Source organism: Phlebotomus papatasi, chromosome 2 (genome assembly GCF_024763615.1).
Source record: "Phlebotomus papatasi isolate M1 chromosome 2, Ppap_2.1, whole genome shotgun sequence".
NCBI classification, from domain to species: domain Eukaryota; kingdom Metazoa; phylum Arthropoda; class Insecta; order Diptera; family Psychodidae; genus Phlebotomus; species Phlebotomus papatasi.
Genome location: NC_077223.1, coordinates 84338492 through 84358791, shown reverse-complemented (window position 1 = coordinate 84358791; position 20300 = coordinate 84338492). Strand labels below are relative to the sequence as shown.

Here is a 20300-nt window from a genome sequence, read left to right as displayed (position 1 = left end):
GATACCCTTTTTATAAGATAATATTTCTCAAGAAAATATGTTCTATAATATTTTACATATATCAAGCTCAAAGTATGTTTTAATAAGAACAAGAGCCTTAAGCACTATTTTCTTATAACTGTACTTTCAGGGCGTCCTACAAGTGCTTCTTATAGACTTTTTTTCAGTACAATACTTTTCACGTGAAAATATTGAATATTTTTTTAATGAAAATCAAAGTAGTCCTATTTTATCGATTTGTTCAATATTTTCTAGAGCTTTTTGTCATTTGTTTGCAATTAAAACTTCTTAATTTACAAATAAAACCGAAAAAAAGATAGATTACGCTGTGAGTTCTCAAGATAGAAGATCGCAATAAGTGCAATATGGGGGAATGCTAAAAACTGCTATTATTCTACTATCTGCTCTGCAAATAAGTCTTATATTGAGTCTTATAGAAGTATTTTAGATTTTCAGTGCACTAACACTTCTTTCCACGTGAAAAATATTATAATTTCCTCAAACAAAATCAAATTAAACTCAGTTCTATTAGTTTGCACCACTATTTTCTTATTTTTTTATCCTTTAGTAGCACTTAAACCTTTTTAGTTCATAAAAATACCATGGGAGAGTCCAAGAAGTACTGAAAAAGAATGTGAGGCATTCTTTGAGAAGATGCTGTAAAACTTAGTAATTCCTATTTTTCTTGATTCTACACTATTTATCACTATAGCACAGCACACTTTCACCTTAAAACAGTAGCTTAATATAGCAAATCTAGTCTTATTGAGTGAATTTGTCTGAAAAATACTTTGCAACCCAAACGCTGCAAGCAAAATGTCAACAACTTCCCCTGATTTCCCCTTAAATTTGACTTGGATCTATTAAAGACTTGTAGCATGCTCATAACTGTCTTAAAAACTTACAAATAAGCGTAAAATTCAGTCGAAACGAAGTTTGAAGGCATTTCTTGATATATCGATTGCATATTAATAAAGAAATAGAAGACGCGTTCAGCAGATTATTTACAGGGACAATATGGATTTTCGTGAGTTCGCGGCACAGCGCGGTAAAGATGAACTAATAAATTCCCAAACATCGTCGGTTGCCTCAGCAACTGTGCTAACTGCATCTGCTTTGTGTCTGCATTCATTGCAAACGCCGCGCAGTGATGCGTTGCTGACAACGAATGCTGACACAAAGCAAATCGCTCCTTGGAAATTACAAGGGGCCAACTCACTTTTTGGCGATTTTGAGGTTTTAATGCACTCAGACAGAGAATTTAATAAAATTTCAGATGATATTAGTGAATAAATTTCGTTATTAGAAAAGTTTTTCAAAATTTTACTCTTTATGATTGCTTGCGCAATTTTGTTTGAAGTAAAGGGGCACAAAATAGATTTATCGTTCAAATTTTTGTGAAACAAGGGACTAACTCAAGCAAGTTGATCCCTTGTCATTCTAATTTCATGAAAATTTGCGCATCATTTAGAGAATGACAAAGAGCTAACTCATAAAAAAACATATTTTGAAAGGTAAAAATATGTATGTTTCGATGTTTATAATAATGCTCATACAAATAGAAAATAATTAAATTGTTTTTATTAACATACTTAATTGAGATAATTATTTATATAAAGTTGAATCTTTCATGCTGTCTCCTGAAAAATGGCTCAGATTGAGTTGGCCCCTTGTAATTTCCAAGGAGCGAAATGCAGTTAGCACAGTTGCTGAGCCAACTGACGACATGATAAATTACATAAAAAATTATAATTAAATAAAATGATTTACATAAATATGTATAAAAGCGAAAATAATTTTGTGATTCTTTTAACTATTCTTATTATGATCTTATAGAAGGTACATATCCGTTTATAATATTAAATTCAGAGTATTGTATAAGCAATCTCTCAGAAATTATATAGGTGTTTTATAAGATTGTCTCATAGAACTCTTCAGTTTCGTTTCACAATAATGCTTATAGAGTCACTTGAGCCCCTTAATGGTGCGCCACTTTTATATATAAAGGTCTCATCGACTATTTTAGGTATTCTACAAGTGTTAATTAAGCAAATCGTTTTTTGAGATTTTCTTATAAACTGTGATTCGGGAATTCTATAAGACTATATTGAGAAAAAAATGTTTCTTGGGAAGTGCTTTTACATAATTGGCATTTCTCTGTGTTGGTTCGGAGACGACTGTTTGGCGATTGTGAAACACGGCGAAGACTGGTGAAAACAGTCGAGGCAGGAACCAACACAAAGAACAGTCGATAATGCAGAAGCACTTGAGAACAGTAAAGTGCTAAAAAAAACATGCTCATTTTTATTGGAATAGCGCCATTTTATTCCAGTCAATATTTCAAGATTTTCCAAAATTTCATGAAACATTGAGCCCCTAATGAGCCCCATTGTGACGAAAGCAAAAGGGCAAATTTTTAGCAGAACCAAACTGGAAGTTAAGCAGAAAGCTGTATGGAGACTGTTTTTGGTGATAACAGTTCCATCAAAATCAGAAGGCAAATCATCAAATTACACCTCATCTATTGCCTGTTTTTTTTTTGTGGACATTTGTGTGTCTTGAGAAAGGCACAAGGGCATCAAATTTGAACCGATAGAAATACGAGACAATGCAAAAGAGTGAGATAAAACAGCGTTGTTTGGGGAATATTATATTGTTTCTTTTATTCCTCCAACAACTCTCTCGCCTTGTATAATCACAGAAGGGCAAATATTTGAATGAAAAATTAGATTTAGGTTCTGTGAATGCATTCTCTTGGCTTTTTTTCTACCATTCTCCCTCACAATACCAATTAACTTCTGCACAAAACATGAGAAAAAGACTTCAGACATTTTCACTTCCGTTTTTTTTTTTTCTTCAACCTGCTAATCAATAAGTTCACTCATCGAGTCTGGTCGTCGATCCCCTTTGACTGGATTCCAGGGGATTGGATCTAAGCCCAAGAAGCCTCAATTGAGCGATTAGGAAGATTCTTTTGGTAGGAAACGATGAGAATAATCAATGAATCTCCCTGAAAGGGGCCCCCTAGATCACAGAGATCTATTCAAAAAAAACACCCAGACCACACGTCCCTTCAGTCACCCGTGGAGAACCCATGGGGGCAATGAATGATAAATAAATATACGGGATTTTATCATACAGTGCGACGCAATTTTAATAAACAGCACGGAACATTCGCGAGTGAAGCAGAAAAAAAATGAACTCTCTTAGTGAGACAGGGGGAAAAGTGAGACAAAGAAGATACATGAAAAAGGCACTTTTCCTTAAATAATCTACCAAAAACTATTATAATTTGATTACAGAGATCTTCACTTACCCTTTTCATAGCAAATTCAACTGATTAAACACTGGAAATTGATCACTTGAGCCAATTTTTTCAACAATTGTATTGATTTGTTCTTCCTCTGGGAATTTTTCACACTAAAATAATGACAGCTGACGATGACAGTTCACCTTCTTGCGACAGCCACAGAGGCGCTGATGGCGCTCGCGAGGAAAACGGAAACGCGGAGGGTTTGTTTATTTTGAGTATTTCGACTTTTATCCCAATTTCTTGGATTTGTTGAATACGGGAAAGTTATTAATTTTACCAAGGAAGCCTATGGCAATATACACAACCTATGGTTCATAAGGAACTATTAAAAATTTCCTAGAAAACAGTGATTGAAGTGAACTAACCTCAAAATGCAGATATTCAGGATTGCCTCCGGGGCCTCCGGATTATTTTCTCCAAGGAATTTCGCACCTGCGGCAAGTGTAGCCTTCAGAATCTTCTCTTCAACATCAGGAGGTTTTCCCAAAGAAGTCACAGATGTGGAGAAGTTGGAAGAGGATTTATTTGGTCGGGAAATTCCGCAGAATTGGACAGAAAAACGAGAGAAGCGTTACAGGCATCAGAAGAAGCCCAAATCCACAGAGAAATCACAAAATACTGACGGCGGTGACCAGAAAATTGACAAAAGCACAAATCTGGCCTACCGAGATCTGAAATTCCGAGACCCAATCATCAGGTAAGTCCAATTTTCTCTAGGATTTTTAGGATTCTATTGGGAGGATCTTCCAGAGACACAATGATGCTGCTGCGGTCAGGAAAGCGGCAGAAGAAAGGACGATTATTGCTTCTGGAGGGTCGAAGATTGATTGAAGACGCCCTCAAGTCTAACATGCAGATGAAGAAGCTATTTTTCAGTCGTCCGGAAGAGCTGGAGGAGCTATCGGATCTTCTAAAATATTCACCACACTCCCAGCTCTTCAGAGTAACCTACAGAGATTTATCTCTTTGGTCGCAATTGACTACTTCTCCGGGAATCTTAGCCATTTTTGAGCGCCCCACGAGTATTCAGTCAAGAGCAAAGAACATTTTCCCAATCTCCGTAATCTGTGACAATATCAGGGAGCCAAATAACCTTGGGAGTGTCATCAGGATCTGTGCAGCTCTTCCCTGCAGAGAAGTTCTTGTCATGAAGGGCTGCACAGATCCTTTTGACGGCAAAAGCCTCAGAGGCGGAGCTGGAGGGCAGTTCCACGTACCATTGAGGTATCCTGTTAATTGGGAAGATCTGCAGGAAATTCTTCCTGAGGACAATTCAGTTTTTGTGGCTGAGAACAACGTTGAGAAAGCATTGAACTTTACAGAGAAAAAGCCTTTGGATGTAGCTGAATTTTCCCTTCCTGAACAGAATCCTGGCCATCACATGACTCTCATAATTGGTGGGGAAACGCATGGGATATCCGAAGAGGGCTATAGGTAATTAAATTAAAAAAAAAGTCTTAAAAAATAATTTTCTGACGATAAAAATCTTTCAGACTGATGAAGCTGTACAGGAATAGCGCTTGTCTCCATATTCCTCTGTCGGAGTGTGTTGAGAGCCTCAATACAGCTTCTGCCTTGGCAGTCATTCTATTTGAGCTCCGCCGGAAGCTCCTGGAGAAGAGGAAACTTGAAAATTATGTTCAACAAGAGAAATAAAAATCCGTTGATTTGTAGTAAAACATAGAAATTTTAAATTTCCGTAAGGCCGAAACATAGAATCTCTGCGGTCGAAACGTAGAAAACATGGCGTCGCTGTCATTCGGGGTGTGAAAAAAGTTCCCAAAAAAATTAGGAAGTGCAAATGCGTTCTAAATATTAATTGAATTACCACAATTTTCTTGACAAAATGGTAACTATTGTGTGCACAAGGGATATTCATATTGATTTTAAGTGAAGAGTGAGGAGTTAATTGGAAAATTGTAGTGAAAAGTACTCCGGCGTTTGCGGTAGCAAAACGTTTTGGAGGGTGGTGGAAAATTCTGTGAAAAGTATCCATATCTTAGTGAAAAGTCTAGGAAAACTCGTGTAAAATGTACAATGGGATTGGACTCACAACCCCCAGGGGTTCTGGGACAAATGGGCATGTTCAGAGGAACTGGGCGTTTGTGCGTCCGGGAAAGAAGGATTCGGCTTCAGTGACGTATAAAACAGACGAAGATCTGGCCAAATTGGATGCTCAGGCCAACAAGGGGCCAAATCAGGAAATCCTCGATCATGAGCGGAAGCGCAAGATCGAGGTAAAATGTGCAGAACTGGAGGAAATCCTTGAGAAACAAGGGTAAGAAAAACTACAAATGACCCTTTGTAAAGCCCTACTAATCCTCTTCCGGTCTCTCTGTACAGGTACCCACTGAACGAGATTATGGACAAGGTGGATGCATATCGACTGAAGTTACTCAACGTGGGACGGGAAGATGTTCCACGTGATGAATTTGGGCGGATTCAGTGAGTACAAAAAATCATTTAAATTTTCCCCCAAACTCCTGCAATATCGATAAAACTGACGAATTCTGCAAAAAAAAGTGGGTTAAAGTGCTTTCCTGAATAACTGGGGACACGCCAATTGATATTATGTTGAGATTGCATTTCATGTTGTGCAAAGATTCATGGAAAATCCCTCTAAATTTATTTCTCTGCGGAATATCGATTCCTACGTCATTCGGCAAATTTTGGGCAAAATGGCGAAGGATGCGCACAGCATCCTTGCTCATCTCAAATTTTCCACCCATTTTCCTACCAGGGAAGGACTTTCCCTGACAAGATCCCTGCTAAAATTATTCTTTCATTACTGAACAATTTATCTCTGACTTTTGCCACTGAAATCTCTTAGAGATAAAATTCCTCTTTGGATACTTGGGATTGGGTTACACAAACACCACAAACAAGAGCAAAGAAATCAATAAGAACGAGAAAATCTTTAAAATTTTTAATTGCAATTTAAATACGGAATATTCATTGTAAAAGTATTTTCCAAAGAAGAAGAAAAAATTAACCAAATAGGTTTCTTTTTTTTTAGATAAATATCCCATAAGATTCTTGTAGTTTTTAGTTGGTTTTAAAAAAGTCACTAATAAGATCTTTTTGGCTCTATAATTTCGCATTTTAAAGGGAACAATTTAGCTGCTGCAGAATTTGTCAAATAACATTATCCGGTGACAGCCAAAATCCCGATTGCCAAAATCCCGAATGCCAAAATCCCGAAAACCAAAATCCCGAAAAGGCCAAAATCCCCAAAACCAAAATCCCGAATGTTCAAAATCCTGAAAATGGCGGAATTATATGTGGGAAAATGTTTAGAATAATTTTCTAAGACACAGAAGATTTCCCTTTGCCTTCAGAAAGCGCGGGTGCAATCGTGGGAGTAGCTATGACACTTCAGAATTCTTGATATTGGCTTTCAGGATTTTGGCGTTAGGGATTTTGACCGGGACCCGTCAAAATTATCCCAAAAATCTTGGCTGATATGAAATTCAAGATGTTAGTTAAACCATTTAGCTAAACCTGGGACAAAGACTCAGGCTGATCCTCGAGAATATTTAGATCGTAAAATTTGGAAATAAAAGGAAATTCTAATAAAGACAATTTATGAAAAGGATCTCTAGTATAGTTTGGGGTAAATCACATATTTTAGAGACTAAATATTCTCGAGTATCAGACTAAGTCCATTTTGGGCCCTTATAAGGGCTTCAGACCTAAGGTTTAACTTCTCTAATTTCTTATCAGTCGAAAATTTTTGGAAAATTTTGCCTTAGAAATGGACTAATAAGGGGAATTGATCTATTTGAATCGGGAAAACGAATTAATTTGGTTGCTATTTAAGATTTTGAGACCTTCGGAAACTAGGCTAAACCTCTAGTCTGAAGACGGTTTATGCCCTAGACACACTTACGACTTAAGCCGAGAGACGACTTAATGATGGAAATGCACTTTGACAATTATTTCTAATATAATTACGTTAAGCCGTCTCTCGGCTAATCCTCATGTCTGTCAAGGCCCTTACGCGGGTTTCAGATTAACCCTTTCAGGACAAGAAGGTCTTAAAATGAGGGTCTGAAAAAATCACTTTTTCCGACTTTTTAGGCTAAAACATAACTTGAGAAGATCGTAGGAAAAATTCCGTTTTTGGATCACCGGTGACCCAATCGTCCTTAAAGGGTTAAAGGCTTAGCCCAGTTCTCCAAAAGGTTCAAGACTAAAAGTCTTGAAATCCTAAATAACCAGGATTTTTTAAAGTCTAATGACATAGACGCACTTACGACTTAAGCCGAGAGACGAATTAACGTAATTGTAATCGAAATATTAGTTTGACTAAATTCCCAACACTTTCCCACTAACTAAGCCGTTTTTCAGCTTAAGGGCAGAATCACATTGACAGTAAAATGCTCACCGTCACCGTCAAAGCCCTCACCGTATTTTGTTGATTTACGCATTTTCATTGCAATTTTTACGCAAATTGTTTTGAATAAATAAAACGGAAATGCGATAAACGGTAAGCAAAAAAAACTGTAGGATTTTTTTTGCTACAGTTTTTCGTACAGTTTTTTTGCTCACTGTTTATCGTATTTTCGTTTTATTCCCTCAATTTTCTTATATTATTTTCACCTAGTGCCACCGAGTATGAGATAATGTAACACGGTAATTGAGAATTTGCGTAAAAATTACAATGAAAATGCGTAAATCAACGAAATACGGTGAGGGCTTTGACGGTGACGGTGAGCATTTAACTGTCAATGTGATTCTGCCCTAAATGCTCTACACATTGGGAGCAACTTTCGTTAAAAATTGTTTTTTTAAAGGAGTTGTCTGCACTTCTGTAGGAGGAAACGTCAAAATTCAATTCAATTAATATATTCAATCTCCTATTTTGCGACTGCCGTCCGACTTCACAACCGATCTCATCAGGCAAAACGGAAGAAAACTCCTGAATCATTGATCGCATAAACCACTTACATTATAACATGAAAAATATTAAATAATGCAAACAACAATTCTGCTAAAAATGATTTTTTTGACAAATTGCTCCAAATGTGTTAAGCTGAGATATGAATTAGTCAGAAACTTATAGAATTATAATCTGATCATTATTTTGATTATAATAACGTTGAGCCGTCTCGGCTTAAGTCGTAAGTGTGTCAAGGGCATAACATATCCTATTTAATTTTTGTCGGTCTTTTAATTAACTCACGCGACACTATTTTTCCTTCCTATAGAATTTTTATGGAATGTTCTTGTTTAAAAACCTTTTGCTGTGTAAAGTTATTCTTGTTTCAAAGTTATTCTTATCACTTTCATTCAGTAACTCCTTCGGATCGGCATTTTCAATTGTTTTTGGTCTTTCTGTCCACGTGCATTGTTGAAATCGCCAATTCTAAAATGTATAACCCGAGTTTTGCAGGTGGTTCTTTCACTCAACTTCACTTTTTTTACTCAGGTTAAACCATAACCGCGAATATATTTTTTAGCTCAAAATTCAAAATTTTGACGTAGTAAAAAACTTACGTTGCTCATGCCTATAGCACTCCTTTTAGTTCAGGAAGATTTCATGAAAACAAAATTCACTAGATATTCTTTCTCAAGCACTCTTCTTCTTTCGAACATCACGGAAAATTCAATTTAGTTCAATTCAATTTTTAGCGAGAAAGATTGGGATAGGTTACATACAAGATGTTTGAGAGATAAAGAGGTGAATTTTGATTTCTTGAAATTTTCCTGGTCCAAAGGGTATGCTAGAGCCATCACGTTTCCGCGAAACAGTTCTATATTTAGTTTAAATTAATTTTCAATAGAACTTAGAAAGTTTATTTAACGAATTATAAAAATATTGGATATTATAAATTTAAAAAAATATTAGATGAGATCATATATTCTGTCAGTAGAAGAGGTAAAAAGTTTGGAGTGGTATATCTCAGCTCCTGATGAACATAATTGGATGAGTGAACTATTGTTGGAAAGCTTGGTTCATTAGCTTTCAGAATCTGGTATATGTAATTGGCTATGGGTAAATCATGGTCATCCAGAACAGAACCATTTATGTCGAAGAAAACACTTCTTGCAACGTCATTTTTGACCATCTACTGCTGGGACTAGGAGTGACCCACAATTCTCGCACTTGGACTGTTCGTTAGAGGAACTCAAAGGGTATAATTTGTAGAAGAAACTTTTTTTTTGGACGTCTTACTTTTTTTTATTCATCGACTTTTGCAAGAATTTTAACTTTTTATACGCATAGAAAAAAATGACAGAAATCCTTCTATCTCATTTTCTGGACAAACTAATGAAGATATCGACTTGGAATGTTCTAAGTACTCCCCCATAAGTTGATCCAAGGAATCCAAATATCATATCAATTTCATCCCCACGTCTATCCTTCCCCTCCAGAAACCACTCTTTTAGGATTTTTGTAATTTTTTCCTTGCGTGTAAAATGTTAAAATTCTTGCAAAAGTCGATGAATAAAAAAAAGTAAGACGTCCAAAAAAAAAGTTTCTTCTACAAATTATACCCTTTGAGTTCCTCTAACGAACAGTCCAAGTGCGAGAATTGTGGGTCACTCCTGGTCCCAGCAGTAGATGGTCAAAAATGACGTTGCAAGAAGTGTTTTCTTCGACATAAATGGTTCTGGATGACCATGATTTACCCATAGCCAATTACATATACCAGATTCTGAAAGCTAATGAACCAAGCTTTCCAACAATAGTTCACTCATCCAATTATGTTCATCAGGAGCTGAGATATACCACTCCAAACTTTTTACCTCTTCTACTGACAGAATATATGATCTCATCTAATATTTTTCATACTCATACAATAAAATTTTATGAGTCATTTTCTTCAATAGCTTTTTTTACTGCTCTAGCTCTATAGAAAGAAGTAGTACAGTAGACTCTCTCTTAAATGGGCATTTGAGGCGAAATGTCATCCGGTTTATCGATAGATTAGGGCGTCAAAGTCTTTGTAAATTCCACAAAAAGCACTCAATTATTAAAAAAAATCACGATAAAATAGGAAGAACTACAGCGAATTTGAGCAAATTAGCTTTATAATTAAACGTGAAAATTGTCAACAAAATTTTTCGTCCGATTGAAAAAGAGCCGATTGAGCGAGAGTCTACTGTAGTATGTAAAATCACTTGATCTGTTCACCCTTCAAAAATCTCCGTGCTTCACCCCGCGAGGACTACTTTTCTCAGTATATTCTTCGTGTTTCAGAGAAACTATGTCACGCTGTTTGTCTGTCCGTCTGACCACGGATGGCTCTAGAGGCTAAACGATTAAAGATAGTGACTAGGGGCCTACGGGGACCCCCCATATCTTAGAATTACTCGAAAACGCGTCGTGCGATTTTTTTCATTTTTGGATATGTTTTAGGGGTTATCTAGAAATTTCGTTCAAATACAAAAATATTGTATCATTCCTAAAACCGGTTTTTAAGGGCAAAAGTTAAAAAGGCCCTAGACAGAGAGCATATTACTCAAGCAGTTCGGGTAATGCTTGGGCTTTTTGAAGAATTCTTGAAATTTCTGACAATTCGGAATCGGTTTCATTCGGTTATAAACCCGTAAGCATTTTTTATCCGACAATCAATTGTGTTTACTCCTAAGATATTTTGGTAGATCTCTTGAATGGTTGCTGAATCGGTCCAAATTGGTCGTGAACCGGTAAACGGTAAATAATACGAAAGTAGTTTAGAGGTACAAAACTTCGAAAGCTCTTTTTTTAAGTTTCTGTTATGTTATTTTTTTCCTCAAGAACAAGTACAACGATTAACACGAAAAGTGTTTATGACTAAATAATGTCGCAGTAATAATAATTGCAATATATTTGCATAAAGGCCTCTGAAGCAGACTAAAAATCTTAATTGTTAAAACACTGACGACCCTCAAAGACTCAATTGAGTTGTATTAGACTGAAACACTTGCACCCCTTATACCCATTTAGTCCATGGCCAGAATTGTCGCCCTAGACCGTATTTTCCCCCTTTATGCGCATCTGGGATGTTAGAAGCCGGAATCGCCCATCCACTTTTCATCTCTCCGTTTAGCAAAAAAAAAATTGGCGCAAGACAGTTTGAACCATGGAGAGAGTCCTCTAAAGAGGTGTATTCGTGAAAATTCACCCGTGATAATAGTCTTCCTGAAATTAGTTTGTACAGACGGAAACAAATCCTCTATAATGAGGAGTATTTAAATATTTCTACTGTGGTGCATTTAGTGTTTGTAACTAGGGAAGGATATATTTATGATTTTTCGTGCAAATTGATGCGAAAAATGATTGTGAAAGAGAACTAAAAGAGAGGAAAAGAAAATCGATTTTCTGGGTGGTTTTACCAAAAAAATATAAATACAGTAGTGAAAATGTAATCCTGATTTAATGGGAAAAATCATCGTGAAATGGTTGGGAAGAAGCTGTGCGTTCAATGTCTTTTTCATGCAAAATCCATGTTAGACTTCTCACCCTTTTGCGGAGGTGGTAGAGGCTGTGAGAAAAGGGAGAGCTGCGTAATTGATTTTTCCCATCATATCCAGCAAATACCAGAGGGTGATGTGACCAAGAGTATTGAATGGAGGACACTCACCCTCTGCCAAGAGGAAAAAAAAACAGACACCAGGCTGTGCGAAAATGATTGAAAATTGAAAATGCCGAAGGTGAAAGTATTGCTTGGGAAAAGAGAGGAGAAATGAGGACAAAAAGCAGCATGTAAAATCACAAAAATAAACTTTAGAACAAAATCACAAAGTCTTCCAAGGGAGAATCTTCTTCCGACAAGTGATTCAGTTTTAGTTGAGATTTTAAGGATGAATCAAGTGTTTCTCTCAGATTTTTTTTGTGTATTTGTTGGTAAAAAGAAAGTGTTTTATTGAGAAAATATTTAAAAAAAAATCAAATGTCTTCCAATTTGATAAAATAAGATAAAATATATATTTACTAAAAGAAAAGTGAGATAACTTGGAATGCATAAACAGCATAAAGTAATCCATAGTCTTCCAAAAACAATTTTAAACTAAAAGAAATAAATTTTAAAAAAAGAAAATGGAAAACGGCAAGGAAGTGTGGAGTGAAACAGTGGCAACAATTGAGAATGGAAATGTTATGGCTTGTCATATTGAAACAACTGAACACTGTAGAGAAATTGACCGTAACTTCCAGACCAATCAATCCTTCCGAAGGAATAAAACCAGAAAGCCTAAAGCATTCTTTGAACATGACAACCGCCTCTTGTCTAAGAATCACCATCCACGGAAATTCTTTCCATTGGATGACAGTGATGATTCTGAAACGCCGATTCCGTACAAATCTTTTGTGTCGCACGATTTCCCAAATGCCAAGATCACATTTCCCCGGAAGGGTCAAAAGGCAATGTATATGAATAGCAAAATGCGAAGGGTGGTGCAGTTCAGGAAGAAGAATAACCGGATGAAGAAGAGAATGGGCATGCAAAGTGCAATGTGCTGTTGCCATTGCGCATGTTTCAAGAAGCCGCCGAACACTGGGAAGGCGTGCAATGCAAAAGCGGTAACTCATGTAGTCAAAGGAAAGCATCCCAGAGGGATGAATCGCACCAAGAAAGCTAAATTCAACGGGTGCAAGTCTTTTAGGTACTTTAAATTTGAGTCACTAGTGTTTTACGAAGTTTCATTAAAGATGTTTTTGAAAATAGTAACTAAACTCTCAAATATTGATACATTGAGCAAAATTACGCTTGAAAACGAAAAACTTTTTTTTCGGTGTTCATTGGGATTGATAGGGGAAGGATTTCAGGCTTTGCACACATAATTTATTTAGGAAATCTGTGACATAAGGCTAGTTATTAAATTATATTGGCATAGATAGGTCAGATTAAATAAAAAAAATATGGAAAATAATAAAATGTTCGAAGCCAGACTGTTTGCGAAGCCTGAGAACCTCCCCCTACTAGTTTTAGAGTTCAAGTGAATTTTCCAAAAAAAAATCATTCTGTACTGTTATATATTTTTTTAAACTAACAAAAAGAAAAGATATAAACGTACGTAGATTAAGTTTTTTATGGGGGGGGGGGAGGTCATTGTGGAATTGAAGTTGATATCTCATACCATTTGACCTTTATTCCGGTAACAAGTAGAATAAAAATGGATTGTGTATATTGCTTTCCCTTTGAGTTGGAGCAATAAAATTGAAAAGATTTATTCTATTTTAGCATGTAGGGGAAAGTACTCTGCTTTTGAACGTTCATGCCTTCGAATAATATGAGTTTATTTCACTTTCCCTAAGAGATTCACACAAAATTATCACATAATTATCAATAATTGATAATAAGCTAACTAATATTTAGTGCAAATGTGTAAGTCTCTAGGAAAAATAAAAGAAAATTTACATTATTCGAAGGCATGAAGGTCCGAAGGGAGAGTACTTTCCCCTACCATTTTAAATTAATGTACCTTTGTTTACAAATCTCCAAAGTAAATTTTAAATTAAAAATAAGCAAAGTTATTGAAGTTTTAAGTTTTGGTGACAATACGTTAACTCTTGGGCATTAAAGGAACATAAATTTTAAATGTTTCCGCAAAAGTGAAAAGCAAAATTAACCCTCTAACGGTGTTTTCTTTAATATGCGAGAAAAAGTTCTAAAACAATGTTTTCTAGGATAATTATGATCCAATAAAGTCGAAAAAACCATCCATTCTTCATTATCTTTTTTAGTTTAGGCACAAGGTGAGAAAATATAAAAAATTTTTAAAACTCTTTGCTTCTAAAATTCACATTTTTAGTTTTTTCAATTTTTTTAAATAAAATATACAAAGTAGAATGACACATCTTTCAGTAAAAAATAAATTTATTTTAGTCAGATAACTTTAAATCGGTATTTTTATGGAAATTGGAAATGAGTTTTATTGGACAAATATTTTTTGTTGCTTTTTCTCTGACCTGTCACACAAAACTGGGAATAGCAACAAAACGAAGAGTCAAAATGAGTTTAAACTTTCAAGAGATGTTTATAAGACTATTACCGAGGACACTATAGCACTTTTAAATAAATAAAACCTTTATTGTCGCTGTAAATGTGATTTTTGTGAAGACCGCCTGGAGGCGGTCTTACCCGTTAGAGGGTTAATCTCAAAATACTTAATTTTATTAATACAATTTACCATGCTTAGACGCCAAATGGTTAGAGATAGTGTCTTGAGACTTTGTGAAACCCCCGATCAGTCAATCCGAGAACCATTATTATAAATTTTTTTTCTTATCCTCCCGTTCCCTTCCAAAACCATATTAGGTGAGATTCTTAACAATCTCACCTACTATAATCCTAACAAAATTTCATGTCGTCCGATCGACCTCAAACTTGGCCAAAATGTGTTTCAGCACTTCCTGATCACGAATATATATGTGGCTATTTTACGTTCCCGGCCGGCCGGCTGGCCGGCCGGCCGGCCGGCCGGCCGGCCGCTCTTTGGAGCTTAATAGCTCCTAAACTAAAAGAGATATCGACTTGCGGTTTTCGGCAAAGGTTATATATCGGGTGAAAATTGCAACATGGTGCATTTACCCCCCACCCCCCACCCCTCCTTCCGCCATTTTGAAGACCCCCCTTTTTTTGTTTTCTCAATAGCTCCGCCCCTATGGCATTCAGCGGACTCAAATTTTAGTATGTTATAGCTGGGCCTTAGAGCTTTCCATCAATACCAAACTTAAGGTCCCCCGACCCCCCTGACCCGAGCTATAAGGGTCCAAAAAAAATTTCTTAAAATGGCCATAACTCCGGTTCTAATTGTCAGAATTTAAAAAGTGAGGGCTTTTTGGAAAGCTCTCGTGAAATGCCACCTCCCCTTCTAACATCGCAAGTTCATAAAACCACCGCTAGGGGCGCTATTATTAAAAAGAAAATTTTTAAATCTTAAAAGTTAAATAACTCAAAAATTCCATTGTGCATCGGGCTGAAAATTTAGTATGTTGTAGCCGTTGATTATACCTATCAAACAAAAAAAACCTTAAGTCGATCTAAAACCCCTGACCCGAGCTATAAGGGGTCAAAGTTCGAACATTGACCGGCCTCTATCTCCGGTTCTAATTAACATAGCGACCTAAATTTTACCTTTTTGGTTTCGTCTCGATGGGAACTTTCAGATGGAAGTTCAAAAAGTCACCACAGGTGGCGCTGTGATAGCGTCAAAATTCATCGAAATTCAAAGTCACTTTTCTCAAAAACGGCATTGTGCAAGTTAATGAAATTTTAGTATGTTGTAGTCCAGTCTAGGACGTTTCCAAAATGGTGCGTATGCGCGCTGTGGTTTCAATAGAACCGGAGATATGAAGGGTCAAAGTTCACGAAATTCAAAAAATCATATCTCCGGTTCTATGTGCCCGATTTTGATGAATGAAGGCTTAAACGAAAGATCTCACCAAATGCTACAACTTTCTAGAATATTTGAACTTCGTGGGACCAACACCAGGGGCGCCACAGTCGAAAAACCAATTTCAATATCACATAACCTCAATTATCTCGACTGTCGCTTAACCGATTTTGATGATTACTTCAACATAATTGTAGAGGACATTTGTCTCTACATTTCGTCCATACATCATTTTCCACTCAGACTACGCTATCACTCCGATTTTGCCGTTTAAGTGTGAAAAAATTGATTTTTCCCATAATAACGCTTTGAAATCACTCAGATGCCAATTTGACTGCCTCTACTCCACCAAGACACTTAAAATAGGGGTTTAAATGGAAAGTCCCGCAAAATACAACAATTCTTTGATATAGTTGAAGTTCAATAAATGACTACTTGGGGAACTCTTGATGAAAAAACGAGTTAAGAAACAAAAAACCTCGCTTATCTTGGCTTCTGAGTAATCGATGAGATCATGTTCTATGGGAAAATTATAGAGAACATTCTGGTCTACATTTCACCCATATAACACTTTTCTGTCAGTTCATCCAAATCCTTGATATTTTGGTTTAAATACAAAATTTGTATAATTTCACGAATTTGATTCAAGATAACTGAATGGCGTCTCCCAACTTCAGCTCCAAATCGAATTTGCATGCACTCCGAGTTAGCTCACGTTAAGAATCTCACCTACATAAGCCGGTTAGGATTATCTGTCCCTTTTTAGTAGGGATGTCACCAAAACGAATCTTCCGATTTTTTTTTAAATCTTTTGATCTGTTTTAGAGGATGCCTAGTTCAGCTAATACCAAGTGCTAAAAATCAGCAGTTTTAGCCCAATTTGGCTGACTTTACCAATATTTTGTTTATTTTTATCATTTGGTCTTCGCTGGGATGCGGAAATTTCGTCCATATACGAAAAAAACTGTCAACAAAGAATTTACTGCTCGGACTCAAAGGGAGAACAATTATATCCACTTTTATTCAACTTGTTACCTCACAGGAGCTTAACGATAAAAGCGATATACACCTTTTTTATTGGGGGTCTTCAATGATCCCCAATTCAAAAAAAAAAACAAATATTATCTGCAGACGTTCTTTTCCTTTTTTTCTCCCTCACCCTCCTGCATCTCGTCCAAAATCAGGGGGTGCCATTAAAAAATGCGACCAGTTTTAGTGTACATTTTTTTCTGTTTTCGTACACATTTCACGAGATATCTTCAAAACTATGTAGATTGCCAATTTGGGGTTTTCGGTTGCCTCTTCGTTATTAAATTGGCTTTTATTTTGTATTAGTATATTTTGCTAATTCATTCTATAATGACAGAAAACAGCTAATAAACACAAAAGTTTTTTCGGCGCGCTAGAAACATATAGGAAACATAGGAAATGTCATACCCCTGTCTAAAACCATGTTTTTTTAGATCTTCTCAAAAGTGCTCTAAAGCTTTTTCAATGATTTTCGGATAGGTTTTACAGGTAGTCCGGCAGGGGAATTCTGTGACGTATGACAATGTCATATGACAAATTTTGAACATTTCATGTGATACTTCGGCAAAACTATTCGAAGGTGTGACTCATATCAATAAATGAGAGCTTTAAATAGCTGCTTGTAATAGCAATTCGAATTGAATTTTTCGATACTCATCGACCTTTATTTGTTCGGAAAATTTGTCATATGACATTATCATACCGTTACAGAGTCCCCCTCCAGGGTGAGTTTTTCGAACAAACATATCTATGACAGGAAAATTCGCCATTTTGAATTACACTGTGCAACGATGATTTTGTCCCTGGGTTCTCATGCTATTTTTTCTATTGCTAGGATCAAATGATTTACGAAAATACTTATCATTTTGATTTCATTTGGATTTTGCGCCTGGTATTTAGGAAAAACCGTTTTTGCCGTTTTTTGATACTTGGGTGCCTATATCTCCGATTCTGCTGAACCGATTTATTTCTCACTCTGGAATAATTTGGTCTCCTTTACATGCCCGATAAATCCTCTGAACAGATGAAGTTCGTACAACTGACACCAGGGGCGCTGTAGTCTCAAATATGTCAGAAAACATGGAAAAATCCAACTTTTTAGCAACTTTGATCAAAAATATCTCGAAAACTAGGACTGTCCCTAACAATCTGTTTTGTGGGTGTGATAGAGAATTTAATCAGCTGCATTTTCGTCCATGTACAACTTTTCTCTCAGATTATTTTTTAACCTCGATATTGAGGTTAAAAAAGTTCAAAATTGTTGCAGTGTTATTAAAGGTCAAAGGTCAATCACTCATTTTTTAACCGATTTGCTCGAATTTGTTTTTAAGATCATTGTCACATCGCAAACGCTGTGTGGTATGATATGACCCGATGCGATTTATATATCGTTAGATATTGCTCACTAAAGAAATCTTGCGAAAAGGCCTCAGAAGTTTTTACTTGACCTTATTAAAAAGTTTATATCTCTCAATAACGTTAAAATGTCTTCAAATATAGATTAAACGTGACGTTCTTTTGGTTTTCTAATTCAATATTTCACTGATTTCTCAAAGACTATTTTATCAAGAATTCGAACAATATTTCAATACTTGATTTTTTTCTATACTATTTTTTGGGAGGGGTATGGGACAAAGACAGATGATCAGAGCCAAAGAGAAAAGAAATGCAAATAATGCTCTAAACTTGAGAAATTTCCATGAATTTTTGCATAAATTGGCAATTTGCATGAATTCCGGTTGCATTTAGATAAGCTGGTGACATATATTTTTTCTTCTTTCATCGTGTCTCTTAAAATAGAGTCCGCGAAACTCACCAAATTGCAGCGGCTCAGCAAGAGAAGAATGCCAAGTTGAGGGAGGCTTTTGGTATCTCTGAGTACTTCATGGAAGGAACCAGTTTGGATCCTGAAAGGAAGGCAAAGGAGGATCTGGCCAAAAGTGTAGCTCTTCAGGCTGAATTGTTGGCTCAGAGGCAGGCGGAAAGGCTGAGGAGTAAGAAATATGCTCTGGTGAGGACTCCATCGCCAGAGAAGGAAGAGCCCAAGGAGAAGAAGAAAAAGAAGAAGAAATCTCGTGATTTGTAAGTATTTTTTTAAACGACGAAACTTCTTGTAGAAAAGAAAATAAATGTTTAAGAGGATCAGTAAGTGATAAAAGAAATCTTTGTACGTTTTTTTTTCGTTAGATCATCGAGTCCTGAACGCAAGAAGGAGAAGAAATCGAAAAAGTCAAAGAAGAAAAAGTAAGTATTGTCCCATTTTAATGATGCTTGTGCCAGTTTTGAAATTTTTATTTTACAATTATTCACGATTCTTTCGAATTGTATCTTCTTCTTTGGGTTTTTTTCTCTCTATCTCTCTCCAATCCTCCGAAAAAATAAACAATTAATAAACACAGAAGAAATGTAAGAAACTAGATATATCCGTAAATTTTTTTAGTTTTGTTTTTATTTTTAATCAATGTTTGATTAAATCCACAAAGCTGTTTCTGTAATATGTTTTGGACAAATCTTTCTTTTTTACTTTCTTACTTCCTTGGCTCAAACACATAAACACAATGTTAATTTTATTAATAAATAGGGTAAGTAACTTTCTGTTGGTCTCTAGAAAATTCTGATTGTGACATAAAAAAAATATTCTGTGATATTTCCCAAATGGAAACTTCAATTTAAAAAAAAATTGTTGTTTCAAAAAAAGTTAATGAAAACAACAAAGTGAAATAAGTCAGAAATATTTATATTTGTTTGGTGATTTTTTTCATCAAAGCATTATTTTCTTGTAATTAAATATTTAGTCACATAAAATATTTTGAATAGCTTTCTGTTCTCTGATTGGTTTAAAACTTTGAAAGGTTTCAAGTTCTAGCCAATCAGAGAACGCCATGCGACTAAAATATTTTATAGAACAAAATATTTAATTACAAGTGACTAATGTTGTGCTAATGTATCCAAAAAGTACTCAAATTTATTGTAAAATGATTTTTTTTTATTATTCGAAATTTTTAAACTAGAAACTTTAATTCCTTTTTGGATAAATTAGTGTTGCATGCTTTTTATTTATAATTTTGTTTCCCAATGAATTGTAGACATGTAGACATTTTTCGTGTGATATACCAATTACTTTCGGTTGAAATGAAATTAAGTTTTATTTTTCGATTTATTTTTGTGTTTTTTTGAAAACAAAATTTAGCTACAAGATCCAAAAAAAAAATGATTTGAAAAACGACAACCAATAAAAACTCAAACTTTTTTTTACAATAATTAAATTTTATTCACGAAAATCTCTATTTTTTCTAAAGACAGACCATTATTGATGAAAACGTAATGAAGGTAAAATAAAACAACAGTAAATAAAATGTATGGAAAAAGTAAAATATAAAAAAAATATATGAAAATCGAATTTATATTTAAAAGATAAAAAGTATGAATCCATCCTTTTTGTGCTGCTTTTGTTTAGTTTTATTTTTGATAAAAAAAAATACATTTTGTCTGTTTATTTTAATTTTTTTTATATTGTGTAATGTCATATTTTTGAGAGATCTTGTAACGATCAGTTAAAATGTCTTTGGCAATGAAAATAATCCTCAAAATTTTAACTTTTATCCTTTAATTGAAAGATCTGCCAAAGAGA

At 35.3% G+C, this 20300-nt stretch overlaps 3 protein-coding genes across 6 annotated transcripts in view; 2 read left to right on the top strand and 1 right to left on the bottom strand.

Annotated features, from left to right (window-relative positions):
• LOC129804792 (ubiquitin-conjugating enzyme E2 H) overlaps window positions 1-3441 on the bottom strand; it is a 28344-nt gene extending 24903 nt beyond the window's left edge. The window contains exon 1 of the mRNA XM_055852392.1: window positions 3317-3441. The gene's annotated coding sequence lies outside the window, so the exon portion shown is untranslated. The remainder of the gene's footprint in view (window positions 1-3316) is intronic.
• A 23-nt stretch (window positions 3442-3464) lies between these two features.
• LOC129804802 (rRNA methyltransferase 3, mitochondrial) lies at window positions 3465-5007 on the top strand. The gene is made up of 3 exons (XM_055852410.1): window positions 3465-4010; window positions 4064-4747; window positions 4807-5007. Exons 1-3 carry the CDS (start codon window positions 3685-3687, stop codon window positions 4967-4969), a joined length of 1173 nt encoding a protein of 390 aa, XP_055708385.1. The 5' UTR covers window positions 3465-3684; the 3' UTR covers window positions 4970-5007.
• A 34-nt stretch (window positions 5008-5041) lies between these two features.
• The window catches only part of LOC129804745 (serine/arginine repetitive matrix protein 2), a 29541-nt gene continuing 14282 nt past the window's right edge, over window positions 5042-20300 (top strand). For all 4 annotated transcript variants that reach the window (XM_055852311.1, XM_055852312.1, XM_055852314.1 and 1 more), the window contains exons 1-4: window positions 5042-5591; window positions 5657-5758; window positions 18470-18751; window positions 18857-18913. In XM_055852311.1, coding sequence (XP_055708286.1) covers window positions 5344-5591; window positions 5657-5758; window positions 18470-18751; window positions 18857-18913 — 689 coding nt within the window. In that variant the 5' untranslated portion in view covers window positions 5042-5343. The remainder of the gene's footprint in view (window positions 5592-5656; window positions 5759-18469; window positions 18752-18856; window positions 18914-20300) is intronic.

Coding starts and splice junctions, on each gene's coding strand:
- LOC129804802 (XM_055852410.1), top strand. CDS start 3,685: ATGCAGATATTCAGGATTGCCTCCGGGGCCTCCGGATTATTTTCTCCA. Junction 4,011..4,063: donor TTCCGAGACCCAATCATCAG/GTAAGTCCAATT, acceptor AGGATCTTCCAG/AGACACAATGATGCTGCTGC. Junction 4,748..4,806: donor ATATCCGAAGAGGGCTATAG/GTAATTAAATTA, acceptor AAAATCTTTCAG/ACTGATGAAGCTGTACAGGA.